The sequence below is a fragment of the Macaca thibetana genome, chromosome 13 (assembly GCF_024542745.1).
Source record: "Macaca thibetana thibetana isolate TM-01 chromosome 13, ASM2454274v1, whole genome shotgun sequence".
NCBI lineage: Eukaryota > Metazoa > Chordata > Mammalia > Primates > Cercopithecidae > Macaca > Macaca thibetana.
Window position 1 is genome coordinate 44,053,775 of NC_065590.1, and position 17,816 is coordinate 44,071,590.

At 34.2% G+C, this 17,816-nt stretch overlaps 1 protein-coding gene and 1 long non-coding RNA gene across 13 annotated transcripts in view; one reads left to right on the plus strand and one right to left on the minus strand.

The window, feature by feature from the left end:
- Positions 1 to 17,816, plus strand: part of LOC126933622 (uncharacterized) — a 67,942-nt gene that overhangs the window by 45,132 nt on the left and 4,994 nt on the right. The window lies entirely within an intron of this gene.
- Positions 1 to 17,816, minus strand: part of EHBP1 (EH domain binding protein 1) — a 363,387-nt gene that overhangs the window by 43,061 nt on the left and 302,510 nt on the right. For 9 of the 12 annotated variants that reach the window (XM_050753431.1, XM_050753426.1, XM_050753429.1 and 6 more), the window contains 5 exons: positions 14,012 to 14,119; positions 11,221 to 11,345; positions 8,415 to 8,553; positions 8,131 to 8,237; positions 5,348 to 5,471 (listed from right to left, as the gene is read on the minus strand). In XM_050753431.1, coding sequence (XP_050609388.1) covers positions 5,348 to 5,471; positions 8,131 to 8,237; positions 8,415 to 8,553; positions 11,221 to 11,345; positions 14,012 to 14,119 — 603 coding nt within the window. The remainder of the gene's footprint in view (positions 1 to 5,347; positions 5,472 to 8,130; positions 8,238 to 8,414; positions 8,554 to 11,220; positions 11,346 to 14,011; positions 14,120 to 17,816) is intronic. The other 3 variants (XM_050753437.1, XM_050753436.1, XM_050753435.1) reach the window with 1 other exon arrangement.

The window sequence follows — 17,816 nt, forward strand, 5'->3', positions numbered from 1 at the left end:
AGGGTAAAGAAATAATGTTAAGAGGCACATGAGCTTGTTGGGTCTCAAATGAGCTAAACAGGTTGGTTAGGTATCTTTTTTGCGTAAGAAGTGAATATTGATCTATTTCTTCTGACTTACTAATTATAAATCATAAAACGGTAATGATAGTGTCCAGAGAATTACTAGTAGAACCCCAGGAAAATCAGAAGTTCACCTCTAAGAAGATGAGAGATGAAGCAGGGATCATGTCAGGTGGTATCTGGGAGTCAGGCTCCAGAGCCATCAGACTGGGTTTAACTCCTGCTCTCCCACTTGTAAACTGTATGAATTGGGCAACTAAGTTACTCATGTCTCTTGGCCTCAGTTTCCTCATCTGAAAAAGATGTTTATTAATAGTCCCAATTATTACTAGACCCTATCTCATAGGGCCTTTGTGAGAAACAACAAAATATGTGTAAAGTACTTTCCACAGAGCCAAATATCTAATAAGCATGCAAAAAATATTGGCCATTATTGTCATCTTGATTTTTATTTTTTTGTGGGCCCTACTCCCTGCTTTAAAGCAGCTTTAATACTACATTTGATTCCTCAAAGGATGAGGTAAAGAAACACTCTGAAGAATGTGTAGAAAAAAGTTCTTTTAATTCATTTTTTCCCTAAGTATATTTCATATTTTAAATGGCCAGTTAGGTTTTTGGAATAGATACTCTACAAAAAGCTACAGTATCAGTATTTTTGAGAAGGCTCCTAAGTATATTTAATATTTTTAAATGGCCAGTTAGGTTTTTGGAATGGATACTCTACAAAAAGCTACAGTATCAGTATTTTTGAGAAGGCTCATGATCCTTTTACTCAGTGCTTAAAGATTATAAACTTGCAAGATGCAATTTTATTGTTATTCCCTGCTCAGGAATATTTTAACTTTTACTCTCAAAATGTAAATAAAACACTGTAACTTAAAAAACTGAAATCATTAGATTAAATTAAAATACTACAGTTAAAAAGTTTGATAACCATTAAAAGAAAACAGATTGGGAATGGAAAGAAACACCATTCATTATAGTTTGTAGCACTATAGTAAAAGGGCCCATCAGCATTTCCATTATAAACTCCATTTTTCATGGGTTACAACACTGCTGGCACAGATCCATTAGCACTATACTTACAAAAGAAGTGTCAGCTTGGAATACATAGATGTTTCTAACTAATAAGTTTTGCTCTTCTCAAAGAAGTAATCATTACAAAGTTAAAGTACTAGAAACTAAAATACTCCTCCTCAAAAACAGTTATACACACACACACACACACACACACACACACACACACACACACACCCCCCATTAAGAGCTGCGGAGAAAAAAATTCACTTGTATTTACAGAGGGATTTTACAGATCCCAAGATAAAATGGCTGAAAATAATATGCCTTACAATATAGTTTTTGTTGTTGTTGTTGTTGCTGTTGTTTTGAGACAGACTTTTGCTCTTGTTGCCCAGGCTGGAATGCAATGGTGCGATCTTGGCTCACTGCAACCTCCACCACCCAGATTCAAGAGATTCTCCTGCCTCAGCTTCCTAAGTAGCTGGGGTTACAGGCACCCACCACCACACCTGGCTAATTTTTTGTATTTTTAGTAGAGATGGGGTTTCACCATGTTAGCCAGGCTGGTCTCGAACTCTAGACCTCAGGTGATCCACCTGTCTCGGTCTCCCAAAGCGCTGGGATTACAGGCGTGAGCGACCACGCCCGGCCTGAAATATAGTTTAAAAGAAAAAAACCCACACACTCCCATACACAGTATGGCTGCTCAGTATTCAAACTATCACTGATTTAGGATTACTGAACAATTTCAGAAGGAACCAAACATATAAATCCCATAGCTGTTCTATCTGTGTCTTTGGTGCCCTTTCCCAGCTCCTGCAATTCTCATCCCTGGCACCTCCCCATCTTGTTATACGAGACTTTTACATTCTTTTCCTACTTTCTTGCTAAGGCCTTCTGCCAATATGCCAGGAGAAATGTCCAGCAATCTGGGCTGCCATCCAGGCCCCACCCATCCTGTCTCCCCCCAGAATGTAAGTAGCTTCAACGTCACAGGGGTGGTGCTTAAAATCCAATATTGCCCAAGCTCTGGAAGCCTAGGACTCAGGTCTAAAATAACTATTAGTATTATTTAGTTACATTTGGAATTAACAGGTTTTTGTGGGTTTGTCTGGCTTGTAGACACTTACAACAGTGTTTCTTTTGGAAAATGTATTCTGAATTCTACCTAAACCTCACAACTCATTTAAAATTGAGTACAATATTACCATATGATTCAGAAATTCCAACCCTAGGTATATACCCAAAAGAAATGAAAACAGAGATGCAGACAGATACTTGTACACAAATGTTCATAGTAGCTAAAAGTGGACACAACCCAAATATCCATCAACAGATGAATGAATAAACAAATGTGGTATAAACATACAATATAATATTATTCAACCATAAAAAAGAATGAAGTACTGGTACATGCTACAACATGGATGAACCTTGAAGATATGTTAAGTGAAAGAAGCCAAACACAAAAGGACAAATATCGTTTGATTCCACTTACAGAAAATAACTACAATAAAGAAAATTCATAGAAAAAGTAGATTTAAGATTCCCAGGGGATTGGGGGAGAAGAAAATAGAAGGTTATTGCTTAGTGAGAATAGAATTCGTGTTTAGGGTGATGAAAAACTTCTGGAAATACACAATGGTGATGACTATACAACACTGCGAATGTACCAAATGCTACAGAATTGTGCACTTTCAAATGGTTAATTTTATATTATGTGAATTTCAAATCAGCAAAAAACCTGGATATAGTCAATTATCTACAAGTATATAAAGACTGAAATAGTAGATTAAAGTATATTTGTTCTGTAAAGAAGATGTAGTGAGGAAAGAGGACTGAGTCAAGAGCTAGAAAACCTGAAAACCTGGGTTCAAGCCCTAACTCCACCATTCCTAATGAGATCATCTTAAGTGAGTCATTTCCCCTGTCTGAGCCTCAGTCTCATCATATAAAAAACACGGGCACTATCTGCTCTCCTTAATTCTAGGCTGAGAATCAGAAAGTACACTGAAATGTCTAACATCCCCAAAAAAGGCATTATAATAAATAAGAAGTTGGAATGAACTGGAACCCAAAAAGGAAAAGGATGAATGTATGCTTTCACTTTCTAACATCTTATCTCTTACTTCAGATACTAGGTTTTAGGCAACTCTTAAAACATTATTTGTGTTGGAGGAGGTTTAAAAACAGTCTAGGATGATTCTTGGAGCTTATGAAGTTGGGAGACCAACTCAGTTTTGGTCTAAATCTGCAGAAGCAGATCCAGTTAGGATCAGATTCTGTCATGTGAAGTAAGAAATAAAATAAGCTCCAAAGGATTCTAGATTTAACCTGTATTCTGTGACTGTCTTTCAGATTATAAAGCATCTATGGTTGGAATGGGGCCATTTCAAAGCTTCACTAGTGATATGTTGGGTAGGAAGGAGAAATTGAGTCTATTTTGGTTAGAACCCTCAATAAATCAGGCTCCAAGTGCTAAAGGGGGAGAGGAAACAGGATTTATAGCTTTTTCACTAGTGGCACAAGTCTTCTTGTATAGTAACATTGAATTTATTCAACACAACCAGGGAAAGCGGTTAAGTTCCATTTGTTTGGAAAATAAAAAAGGAAATGTGTCTCCTTAAAATATTTATAGGAAATAGTTAAAAATATATTACAAATGTTATTCAGTCTAGTAATTATATGTTTAATATAGGTAACATAGCTAATATTTTCAAAATCCCTAAGAAACCCAAGAAAAAATGCAAATATAAAACAATACATTGGTTTATGGATCCATGCTGAATCCATACAAGTATACAGGTGTAAGACTGAACATGCATGTAACTTGTTAGGGGATTGATATACATGGGCTACATATTCTGGTGTAGCAAGATGGATCGTGTATGATAGGGTTCTGGTAGCCTGAATTCTAATCTAAGGTCTACCATGTGGTGATCTGTTTGACCTTGAATGTTTCCTACGCCTCTGTCCCCTCACCTATATAATGAAAAGATTAAGTAATAGATTTTTTAAAAAGTATTTTTGGTTTTAAATTTTAAGCAGTAGAACCTTTTCTTCAAATAAACTGTTTCAAAAAGCCCACTATTTCAGATAAATAAACTCAGAGCCACTCTATTTGAAGTAAGGTAAGGAATCCAGATGTCTGTCTACTTTCTGCTCCCTTATTGTCCTGGCAAGCCCCTGAGGTGCCTCTGAAGAAGATTTAGGACTCCATAGAACACAGTATGAAATCCACTGTCCCAGATAAAGCCTAAGGTTCCTTCCTGTTCTAATATGTTCTGATTTCACTAATCTATGCATTTTCAAATGTCCCATATAAATGCTTATTTTTGGAGAAGTTCTTTTATTTTAAATACATTTTTGGAAAATAGAGAAGAAAAAGTTCAGGAAAGCTTTCCAATCCTAAATCATGCTAATCTACTTTATTTTAACACTGTCATACAATTAAAGCAATTAATTAGATTACAGGAATGAATTTTCCACTTGTATTTTTTGACTTTTTTTCTTCATATAACTTATAATTTGGTATGAATGATTTAATTTATTTCACATTTTAATATCTTTGTAGGGGTAGCATTTTACACACACACACACACACAGTTCCTTTCCAGTTGCTTATTGTGCTCTCAGATCTATTCAATCACCATTGGCAATCAGCATTAAAAAGCCAATCTGCCCTCTGGTTAGGAGCTAACTTGGTGCTCTAACCCATCTTTACAAACCTTGCTATATACCTTAATCCTTTCAAATGCAACTGTGACACAAAGTATCACAGACTTCTAAAAACCTGTTCTCTTAAAAAAAAATTGTGGAGCATCAGTAACCAGATAGTATTCTCAAATTTCAGTGATCTAGTCCATGGAGCCGTCCCCTATGCACAGTGCTCTGTTTCATGCAGTACATGGCTTTAGCTGGCCAAATCTTTTTTTTCCCCAATGAATCAGTAGAACAGTAAAGATCTTACTTTTTTTTTTAAGCAGTGGCATATCAATGAGGCACAGATGTGTATTCCAACTCTGCATGGATGAGCACACTGTTCAATAGTGCTGGCTCACACGGTATCAGGGCGAGTTATCACTTCCCATGAAGGCACTCTTATCACCAGGGCCCAGAGAGGTGGCTGCAAATCGCAGCCTTTTTATTTTCAAGGCAGTTTTGCTGAACATTCAGGCTTCAAAGATTCACACTTCCAAAACTCTATAAGAGTTTGTGAACGCTCAATTTGCCAAAACTGTTTACAGTGTAATTGGGCACCGTACCTGTGTCCATGAGATAGCGAAGGCGCTTCTCCACCAGCGCGGCACGGGTGTCAATTTGCTTTTGCTCATTCTCTAGTGCTGCCAATTCTCCTACAACATACTGACTGGTGTCTTTGAACCCTTTCTGTTAACAAGAACAAACAGGAAGGAAAAAAAAATCACTTGTAAGTTGCATTTTTCCTTTCTATAAACACTTAGTAAAGCACTTACCTAGAGAACCAAATACACCCTTAGTATCACCCTTAGTACCAAAAGCAACTCTCTGTGATTCAGAAAATTTTCATATGTATTACATATACCAAACTTTTGTTAATAGAGAACTCTTTAGCTGTTTACTATTATGTTTACAATTTCACAGCCAGATTTGCCAGATTTTAAAAGTTAATGCTAAGTTTAAAAAAAAATTATCCTTAGAGTTAAGTCAGAGTTATTTAAGCATGGACAAAGAAGATAATTTTCCCCTTTGTGATTATCAAAACACACACCAATGACACTTTTAACTCAAAAGTGTAATATACAAAAATGGAGTTTTACTAAGGAATTGACCTTCAAAGCATCCATCCTGAGACAGTCAGACAAATTTGTTCTATGGAAATACAAAAGAGATACATTTTTTTCAAAATGATTACATTATTTAAAAATACTTTAAAAATGATCCTAAGGGAAGTTCACAATATCTCCAATTTTCCCTCCAGCTGGCTCCTGTACTTTAATATGCCATTCTGTTGATGTATTACTAATTATTATAGTTGTAAATAGTAACCTGACAGGTGGTTTCAAGCCTTGCTACACAAGATCTAAGAAAACTCATATTGATTTTGTTAATCTTCCATTTAGCCAAGTTTGGATTTTAATTTGAAAATTTATTTTTTGAACCATCCATGTTTAAAAAATATATTTTTTATGTATGTGTGCCAGTATACCTTTAATTTTAACAATCATATTACAAATTTAAATCATCAAAGTCAGGGTTATTTATGGTATAGTCATAAAAACTGATTAATTATGGCTCCCTTTGGATTACCTGTTTACCTTTTGACATTTCTGGAGCTAAGAGATCTAATTAGCTAAGAAATACTGAAGAACTGATTAAATGATTATTCTTACCACCACCAATACTATCATAAGTACTTATAACATTATTTATTCAGAGAAATAAGTGTGAACAAACTTCTTCTGTCAAATTCCTTCAGTACCTAGCATATGGATCTCTTAGAAGCTATAGGGAATTATATTTCACTACTCCTTAAACAGGAAATAAAATCAAGAATTATGTTAATTATGAACATATTTTAGAATTCTCATGATTAATGAATATGTCTAACTATATGTATAACTTACATACCTTTTGAACTGGTAAGTAATTTGTACTCATATGTGACCTCAATCTATACCAACTTATTATTAAATTGATTATGGCAGTTGACAAACGTAAAGTTAAAATATTTTAAGAAATCATAAAACTAAATTTCTCAGGATAGTTTGATGTTAAAAGTCACTGTATTTTTAAAAAATTTATACAAAATCAATATTCTTCCATCTCAATGCAAAATATAACAGAAAAAAATACAATAATAGAATAAATGCTAATGGTAACTTTAAAATCTGGGATAATCTGGTGAATGCTTTTTGAACCTATCTACCAGACAGTAGAACATTTTCAAAAGGGAAATTTTCTTTTCTCATTCCCATAGAGACAGACAAAACAAATACAGTAGTTTGCAAAGACAATACAAAAAACAAATATATAAGGAAGTAGAAGTGATAAGCAACACACAAACTTCATTGCTCTTACTGATTGGTTCAGTTAAAAATAGAAAGAAATTTCATAATCAGGTATCTTTAGTGTGAGTACATAGTATACTTAAGTATTCTGTAACTTAAAAGTTATACCAAATACTTCATCAGGATTATCAGTGAGCTGTTCTTTTCTAGCTTATACCTCTCCAGGTCTTCTAAAGTAAACAACTTAAAATGAGAAGATTTTAGAGTCCTAAAATGTAGTTGGTGACTCTGAGTATACTTGTAAGGATTTCAAAATCCAACAAAGAATATTTTAACACTGAAAACAATGAAAATACCTAGAAAAACTGTAGATAATTTAAAAAGTAGTACTATTAAAGAGAGCTATGCTTCCAGACAAAAATTCAAGTTAAAACTTGTTCTTCCTGCTTCTGTCCCGCAGCTGTCCATCAAAAGCAGCTTTCTCCCTGCGGTCTATCAAATATTTCCCTCACAAATCAATTTTACACATGATCAGCCCATACCCCTACTGAGCTGAACCTCCCCGTTAATTAAGTGAAGAAATTACCATATATATTATATTAATGCAAACATCATTCAGCTAGTAATTCACGGCTGATCTGGATAATGGAAAGGTTGAACACCCATTAACCCAAGCCAACAAAATGGGTTGGCTGAGAAATTCTAGCAGGTCTCATGTGACTTTTCCCTCTAACTGCAGCTCTGCGGTATCTGCTATTGTAATAATTAAAATCCTCCCGGTAGATCAATACTGGAATCTCTTTATGGGAAGTGCCCTGATGGAAATGTCTCAAGGAAACTGGGGCTGTGGAACTCTGAAAAATTCATTTTTTTTTATCTGACAATTATCACCACACTGCAGACTAATTCAACAGTGCACCCCTCTCACTCTGCTTTGAATGCACTGGAGATTGACATCTTAAAAAACCTAACATCTCATTTTAACAAATAAAGGCACTATTTCCACATACAGTTTGGAATTATCAGCAATCATGAAACCACACAAAAAATTAATATACATTAAGCACTTCATCTTCTGATGGCTTCCTCTGAGTTTCAGTTATCGCTGCCTTCTCCTCATTTCCTTTCTTTGTATCTTCCTGTATTGATCTCTGCCTTTTTATCTCTTAAAAAAAAAAAAGAGGAAAGACATGTAAAATTATTATAAAGCTTGATATTTGTGTATTGAAATGTGAATTTACATTACCAGATTATTTTTTTATATATATATATATAAACTATATATAGATATCTATATATAGTTAAATCATAAGGTGGGAAAACATTTTAAAAAGTGTTCTACCTGGTCTATTCTCAATATATTGGCTGAAAGACTGAAGTTGAGTTTTTCTGACTGTAGAATCTTTGCTGAACACAACAGGACTTCTAAAACGTTCTGTTGTTTTTTGTAATCGTTCAGTCCGGAGATCTTCTGTGCCATTCTAAAAGTAAAACAACACATGGTAACAGAGTCCTGATCACATAAACATAAAATTACACATTAGTAAGGCAACTTTTACTGATATAAGAAAACACTAATTTAGAAACTTTTTGCAAGAAAAGGATTTTAAAGTACTTTAAATAGCTCAACTGCAAGTTCTGTTACCTGTAATCACAAACTTTGGGACACATGGTTTAACTCCTGATAACTCTGATACGAACATGTCTTCCACCAGTGATACATACTATTTAAAAGCCATGTTTGCCTCCTATTTTCCCCACTATTCTGTGTCATCAGTTTTGCACAGCCCCACAGACTTGTATGACAACAAGAACTAGTTTCTAATTTTATGCCCATTGAGATAAACCACTAATGCTGGATGAAGGCTAAAAGGTAGGATTATAATACTACCCTACTGAACTGCATTTCATCAGCTATAACTTTCCAAAGCCAGATTTGTAAGTAAGCCCTTTACAGCTAAGGAAACTACAATTATCTTTTCCGGAGCTTCCCATGTTAATACTGGTAACAAATTCAAATGGTTCTATCAACAAGAAATATCCCAGAAGACTGAACCACTGCAGTGTGTGGAAGCTGCAGATACCGAGGTGCTGTGTACCAAACAAATATTTCATTTTATACCTAATCTTTTATTATTTTTATTAAGTGTTTTGAAAGTAAATAGGGAAAGGCTAAGATGCATGACTAATAGCTAAGCCTGCTGAATGCTGAAACTGGTTATCAAAAGCTACCAAGACTTTGCCCTTCCTCTGCATTGAGACAATCGGTAATGAGGGAGCCCTCCAATGGCCTATTCTCTAGCCTCAAGGAGGCCTGGGATACAGAATCCTCAGGGGAAGGTAACAGTTTATCCTTTTCCACAAACACAGAATGCCTCATTTATAAATGTGTAAACTGCATTTTATTAAAAAAAATTAAAACCCAAATCAACGCTGAAAGCTTCAAGAGAACAGATGGACTTTATATGTTCTTTATAAACACCATTTTCAAAATCTTAACTAAAAGGAATCATACAAAGGCAAGCTGTTTAAAGCATACCTTTTGTTGGAATAACTTTAAAGACTACTATGTAAGAGTGTTTTGGAAAGCAAAACCAATTTTATCTATACAGATAAACCATAAAAATGAAAATAGCACTATTTTATTTTTTTAGAGTTATCTAATGCATTTATCATTAATATCATGCTTGTAATATCCTAGCCATATAGTTATGGTAGGAACAATTTTGGCTTTTATTTTATTTTTTTAAAGAAAAATAGAGTTCTACTGTTATAATAACTATCCAATAGTCTAAAACTCAAGTCTTTACCAAAATAAACAAACACAGCTAAATTTTTTTAGGCCTGGCAACATGCTAAAATATCAGTGCGATTAGCCAGCAAATCCCATCTTAAGAAACCTTTTTATGACTAGGGACTTCTGCCACTTTACAAATGTATTCCTCTAAACCCACTAATTCAGTTAGCCTTTTCAATCTATTGTATTATTCTTAGGCCAGCTTCATTCTGCATTAAATCCACTGCAGAAAGCTAAATTGAACGCAAAAAATCAGACCTGATCCAGGCTTCCTTTTGTTCAAAGATAGAGACCAAAAGTCCTCTAGTGCTGCCACACACTTTCATCACCAATTTATAGAAACTGACAATATAGGGGAAAAGCAATGAAAGTCATTGTTTTGGGACTTCAAAGCATCTCTGTGTCAGGGGAAGGAAATCCTTTCAGTCAGCGGGGCAGTCCCTATAGTCCGCAGGTGGGTGAAAAGTTATACAGGACTGGAAGTGCCCTAAAGCTACAGAAATACTAACCACTGTGAGGAAAGCAGGGAAACATGTGGGTGGGAATAATATAAACAGTCTAATAATATTCTTATAATGTGGCATTTTGACTAAAATGTTACACAAGGTAAGATGCAAAATGGCACAAAACACATGCAAGTTATCTTAAACATTTATATTCAATCACATTACCATTTTCAGGTGTGATGATTCTTATAAATAACATACATATAGTTCATCTAAACAGGCAGAAGGCTGAGGATTATTGAAAAATGCGCTAGAATTCTCTTAACAGTATTCTTCTTAGGAAAATATACATAGATATAGAACTCAAGAATAATTTCCATATTGCCTCTATTTTTACTTGAAATAACAATTTAAAGCAGTAGTTTCCCTGAAAAATAGTATATGAATACTGATTACCATATTGATATTTACTTACTGCCTATTTAATTACTTTTTTAAATTAATTTTTCTTTTTTTAGACAAGGTCTCGCCCTGTGTCCCTCGCTGGAGTGCAGTGACATGATGACCACTCACTGCAGCCTTGAACTCCTGGGCTCAGGCAATCCTCCCACCTCAGCCTGGGACTACAGTCACACACCACTATGCCTGGCTAATTGTTTTACTTTCAGTAGCGTGGTCTCAATATGTTGCCCAGGCTAGTCTTGAACTCCTGATTCTCCTGCCTTGGCCTCCCAAAGTGCTGGAATTACAGGCATGAGCCACCACACCTCACCAGTAAAAATTTCTTATACCCTAATCTTAATATTGGTGAAGAATTTGGTAAAAAATTGCTTTTAGAATTAACTGCTGGCAGAAACTAGAAGACACAGATACTAAGCCAAATGTTTTAAACAAGTAAGACTTACTTTAATGTCCTGCTCTGAGCTCTCAGTTACAGCTTTCTGGGCAGCACTGGAGGGTGAATTTGCCACCTGTGGCTGAACTTCTAGGAGCTTCTTCAGTTTCAAGTCCACCAACTTACTGTTTTGTTCTGTTAAATATGCAAATACCATGAATAACTGAGTGAGATGCATTTAGATATGTAGACTGTCAATTTTATGTGAGCTCAGAAAAGTATTACTATATTTTAAAAGAAAGAAGAAAAGGATATTATATTAGACATATGAAAAATCCTTTACATATGTATATTCCCCCACCAAAATCATTCCCCTTAAAGAATACAGTCAACATATCTAAAGAGAGCTTAGTTATACTTTAAATAGTAGCTAATGCTTACCTAAAAACCTGTGCCTGTATGTGATGTATATATTTATATAAACACTGTATGTTATACATAATAAAACAAGTTATAACAAACTAGATATTTAAAGGAAGAGATACATTTCATTTTGAATATTATTTTATAGTTTTAATTCTTTTAGTATATTAGATTTATAAATATAATGCCATATTAAAACAAATTCTTAACATTATCTCAGATCGTCATCATGTACATACTATTAGAATCCAGTGTTTATATATGTACCTATATAACCACCATTGAAACAGGGTATATGTTTACAAATACCCTCTACTTAGATAGCAGAAATACAATACAGATTATTACATTTTTGGAATGTATTAATATACATTAATCTTTCATAATACAATAGTTCAAAATGAGTAGAAACACAACTAATTCTTAAATTAATAAAAGGCAACTCCTTAATAAAATGGTTGCAATAGATATGTCCACCATTTGCTGGATATTTTTCATAAAGATTAATAACTTTTCTAATTATAAGACTCTTAATAAATGCTATTGTCATTACTTTCATGCAAATTGGTCAGTTTATATTGCAAGGCTTCTCTTTTAAACAATATCTGATGAACTATGGTCAAATCAAGATAAAGATTAAGCAATTTATTATTAAAACATTATGACATATACATATGAAAAAAATTTTGGGGGAAAATAAAGCAAGGATAAAAATCATAATATATTCTATGGGCTTCTAGATTCTAGTTTGCATTCCTATTTCTTATTGCCACAAAATAAACCATAAATCTGAATTGGGAGGCCTGTCTACTTACATGCCAACACTTAACTGGCATGCTTGAGAGCCATAAACAATTTATTAGTTAACTCCAAACAGGAAGGCTGAGATGTGTGTTCTTTTTGGAAAACATTAAGTAGGAAGAGAGTTTTTAAAAAGGACAAGAGTCAAGCCTATTAGGATTAAAATTAACCAATCTTTAAAGTATTCCCTAAAGTTGCTACAGCTGAAACTAGAAAATTCTCCCGTTATTTTACCTAAGAAATGGCTATTTTTTCCTGTGTTACTAACCTACTGTAGAATCAGGACATATGCATCACATATTATTACTGATTTTATACTTCCATAAATTGAATATTAAAAAATTCAATCCAGTACTTATGGATGTCCTCAGCATTAAAAAGATGTGATTGGTTTCTGATAAAGCCTTTAGTGGTTGTTATGGTAGGAAGGTGAGTAAGCAACAACAAAAATGTTTAAAAAAAAAAAAAAATCAAACCTAACCAAGTTCTGTAGTATTTTAAACAGAAAGAAGTAAAATGTAGTTATAATTTTGGGTTAAACATTTAACAGTTTTCCTTAAATATCAGCATTCTTTTGGACTTGCACAATTATAAATATACCAAATTCTATTTAGCAATAGTATAATTTAACACCGGGGCATGAAGGAGCTTCTGCCAAAAGGGCATGAGTTTTCTTGAGTGTTCGTTATAGTCAGGAAAACCCTGGTCACCTGTTTCTTGAAATAATAGTAGTATTTCCAACAGGGAAAGAAATGGAGCCGCTTAGCATTGCAGGGGCATGACAGGGATAGGAAAAAGTATGCTTGCTCTCACTCCCTTTAGCTTTTTACATGAAAAGATAAATGTTAGAGACTTTGCCTCCTTCCTTTAAGTCTAAAGAAATCACCAAAGACTTTTTATTGCTATAAGAATTCAATTCAACAAGCATTTATGGAACCCCTTAGGTATACAAAATTTTGGATTGCTACTTGCTGCTGGCTTATAAAAGGCAGTGCATTTGCAACACTCACCTATTAAAAACCACCAGCAAGTAGCTTTATATTTTAAATAAGAACTTACAAAGGTCCATTGCCAAAGTGATTTATTGATATAAAACATAAGGTTAATTTAACAGCAGTCTATATAGTTTTCAAAGTGTCTTATTGTAATTAGTTAAGTAGATGTAAAATCATTTACTAGAGTAATATTTAAGTATTTAAGGTAAAAAGAAAATCTGCAAAATAATATTACCACTAAGACTATAATTCTAAACTAAATCAGAAAATCTGATCCCATGGTTTAGATTTACATGTGGAATATACACCTTATGACATTACACCAAAATATTTAAGCTGAGAAGGGAACCAACTATTGAAAGCCTACAGATTGTCTCACATGACATAAAATACAATAGTGAATCTTAATAATAAGAGAACACAACTACAATTTGCTATTCCAATGTTATTGCTAATTTTAACATCCAACCCAAAACAAAATAACATAAAATTGATGGATGGAAGGTGGATTAACCTAAATGGTTTATGAGGCCATTAAGATGTAATAAAACTACAAAATTATTATTATTGATGAGATAATAAAAATATAACCATAAAGTTTGCCATGCAGCAGGACACAAAACATTTATAATTTGAAATTACCGGGAGTATCAAGGTCATTTTCTAAGTTAGTAAGTTCATCTCCACCTCCTACAACAAAGCCTTCAGGGATCTCCTCGTTAGTATCTATCTCAATATTATCATTTTCATCTGTAGGAACATGTAGCAATAATGTTAGTCTATTATTTATATTTTATATCATTCATCCAAAACATTAAAGAAGAAAAACCAGTATTTTAGTAATAGTTATTCAAATTCAGGCCAGACACAGATAAGCAAGTTAAGAAATCAGTTTTAAGTCACTCTTTCACTATTGGATTAACATTTATATTTTACATCCATATGTCAAACATGAATTACCACATCAAAGCAGATGCAAAGGTTTTGACAATTTGCCACACGCTGTCTCTGAATCACTGAGCTCATTGAGTCCCTGTATTTTAAAGTGTAATCTATAAGTAACTCTAACAATGGCACACAAAAATATAAGTTGGTTTGGTGACAAAGTCATCAAATATTTCTAAATTTTACACTTTTATCAGATTATTAGATTTAAATGCATAAATAAGCACACATTCCTTATATATATACATATTTGTCATTTTTATGAAGGCTTAAATACTTTTATGCTATTAATAAAATATTATCATAAAAACATTATGGATAGATTAAGAGTGAGACTAGCATATACAGTGCCTTTATACAATGGAAAGTTCAAAAACAACTAAGACAATAAATTTTGGTAGAGCAAAATCTGGGAAAAATTATCAACCAAAATTAAATATATGGGAATGAGAAAGTCTTACATAATTTTTTATATCCCTAGTAAAATGTTTTGGGTAATAATTAATTAATGGAGTCAATTTTTGACATTAAAGATTTTTAGTAGATATTTTTTCCTCTCCAAATCCTAGTGATAAAATTGTTTCAGTAATTTTGAATTCTATATATTTGAAAAGGCACAGCAGCAATTTTAGTTGCACATTAAAGGTTTAACTTTAATTTCTATCCAACAGACAGGCAATATACCTTTTGGAGAAATAGCTGTGTAGCCCTGTGATTTGAAGAATACCCCTACTGCTCTGCAACCCAATTTTTTTTTTAAGTGGGCAACTTTTATTAGTAGTGAGGTATTCCAAAGATTTTTGTCCAATTGAGAAATTCCAAAATTCTACAGTTTGGTTTAATCCATCAACATTTGCCCCTTTCTGAAACTGCACATCTTTAGGCTTGAGTTTTGGCTTCCTACGTAAATGCTTACTATGAGCATTAATATTAATAACAATAGTTTACATTTATTGAAGACTTCCCATCTACTATGTAAACCATTTGGAAGAAGAAAATAATAAAGAAAAAAGATTGGCCAGGCGCGGTGGCTCACGCCTGTAATCCCAGCACTTTCGGAGGCTGAGGCAGGTGGATCACGAGGTCAGAAGTTCGAGACCGGCCTGGCCAACATGGTGAAACTCCATCACTACCAAAAATACAAAAATTAGCCAGGTGTGGTGGTGTGCACCTGTAGTCCCAGTTACTCGGGAGGCGGAGGCAGGAGAATGGCTTGAAACCAGAAGGTGGAGATTGCAGTGAGCCGAGATCACGCCACTGTACTCCAGCCTGGGTGAAAGAGCAAAACTCCGTCTCAAAAAAAAAAAAAAAAAAAAAAAAAGAAAAGGAAAAAAGATTAAGAAATGCACCCCCACACGGGGGGGTGGGGGCAGGGAAGCATAGAGATAAAAACATTGGTAAATGCTTTCAAAGAAATAGCTAAAGTATTATACATGGCTTCATTATTTAAGCACAATCACTTGGGACATCTTTTTGAATCAGCTGTGCTCAGCTAATCAACTATTTGACTCATTTCATAGAAGTGGGCATCTTCAATTTCACTATCCTCAAAACCTGCAAATACGCTAACAAATATTTCTTGTGTGTCAAAAAGGTGTTCAGAACACTTCCTCAGCATTATTCTGTGTCAGAGACAGCTTCTATTAATAGCTTTTAGGGATCTAATGCAGTACTTTTTTGCTGCCAATAAGTCTCCACTGATGATTACTGAATACAGTTAATCTAGAGTGAGAGTAGAGAATTCAATACTCATTCCTTTATTCAAGAAACTTCTACTGTGTACTGTACACACAATATGCAAAACACTGTGCTAGATGTTGAGGAGATACCAAGTTGTATGAGACATTTATTCTGCCTTAAAGGCATATTCAAGGGACTATAATACCATGTATGGTGGGGGTTACTGGATAAAAATAAGGTACAGAGCAAATTCAAAAGATAAAGAGATTATTCTTTGCCAATGACACCAGGAATTCTTTCTTGGAAATGCTAACCTTCAAATTAGGTCTTCAGAAATGTATAGAATTTCAAGAGGTACAATTGAGGCGAAGGCATTACAGGCATGAATGGAGGAATGGGTAGGTTATGTTCAGAGAATGGCATAAAGTCCTATTTGGCTCAAGCATACTTAAAGAGAAATAATAGAAGGTAAGACTTAAAAGGCAAACTTATAGAGAGTCTTGAAGGACAGAATGGGACGTTTAACTTTTACTTGGTAGGAATGTAGAGATACTGGTGGTCAACATGATCAGTACTGTGCTTTAGAAGATTAATTTAACAGCAATCTCCATAAGCTGTTTTCAACCGAAGTGCCTTATTGTAATCAGTTGTGAAGTGGGTATAACTTATTAGTAGTAATATAAGTACTGAAGCTTACATCTTTTATCAGAGCAGCTTCATTTGTTATTTCTATAATATCACTCTTGCTCACATTCTCATATGCCTTCTTATGTGAAAGCAAAAGTGGTCTAGGGACTGTGCATAAGAGAGCCCTATGCACGTGACACCATCTGTCATGCAAAATTGCTGACCTAAATGTTGGACTGGAGAACAGAAAGGCTAGAGTCAAGAAATGCAAGTTGGAGACTGTTATAACCCCAACGCAAGCAGTATGGACAGCCTAACCTAGGATGAAAGAATTGGGAGTAGGTATAACATAACTTGGAAATCAATTGGATGTTGGGTTGTGGGAGAAGGGATACTGAGGAGAGTAAGGGTGAGGCCACCATCAAAATAAACTCTCCAGCCTGAGTGAATAGAATGATGGCATTGCCATGAAAAAAAAAATAGGAAAGTCTGGAAATACGGTTGTATATGGGTTCTTTCAGATTCCAGGGATACCCAGGAAATGGTACCTACTTTCTTTACTCACTTATACATTGCTAGGTTCCTATATGATGTTAAACAGGTGTCATTTACACTACCACTCCCCAGTAATGCTGAGTGGGTTAACTCAATGTTCATATATGTATTGCTAACCTTAGATAAAAGGATTACTATTTGGGATGGCAAGAGTAAAAAGTGATCTACACAGCTCAGGTCTTCGTAAGAATGGGTTTCTACTTTCTTTTCATTCATTGACTTCAGTTTTACAATCAACTTTGAATTCTTTTGAACAGTTAATGTTACATATTTCCTAACACCTGTAAGAAATGCTCTAATGGTATTCTTACAGAGCTTAAGTGCATGTGCATGTGTGTGTTTAAAGACACTACATAATATAAATGCATAAATATAATATATAGATCTTTATGGTTAAACACTGAAAACCCAGTAGGTGAACAAGGCAGAAAGTAAACTAGAGATCCATTATACAACAGAAGCTGGTTTGCAAGTATGCTATGTACTGTGTGTGCAGGAAAAGGTAAAAGGAGATTTGATATGCACTGAATATGAAAATGCATTCCAGTTGACACTGCACAGCAGTATAAGCAAAATAGATATCCCAATAGTGTGGTCAATAAGGCCAGTCTTATACTTTTTATTTATAGATAAACTGAAT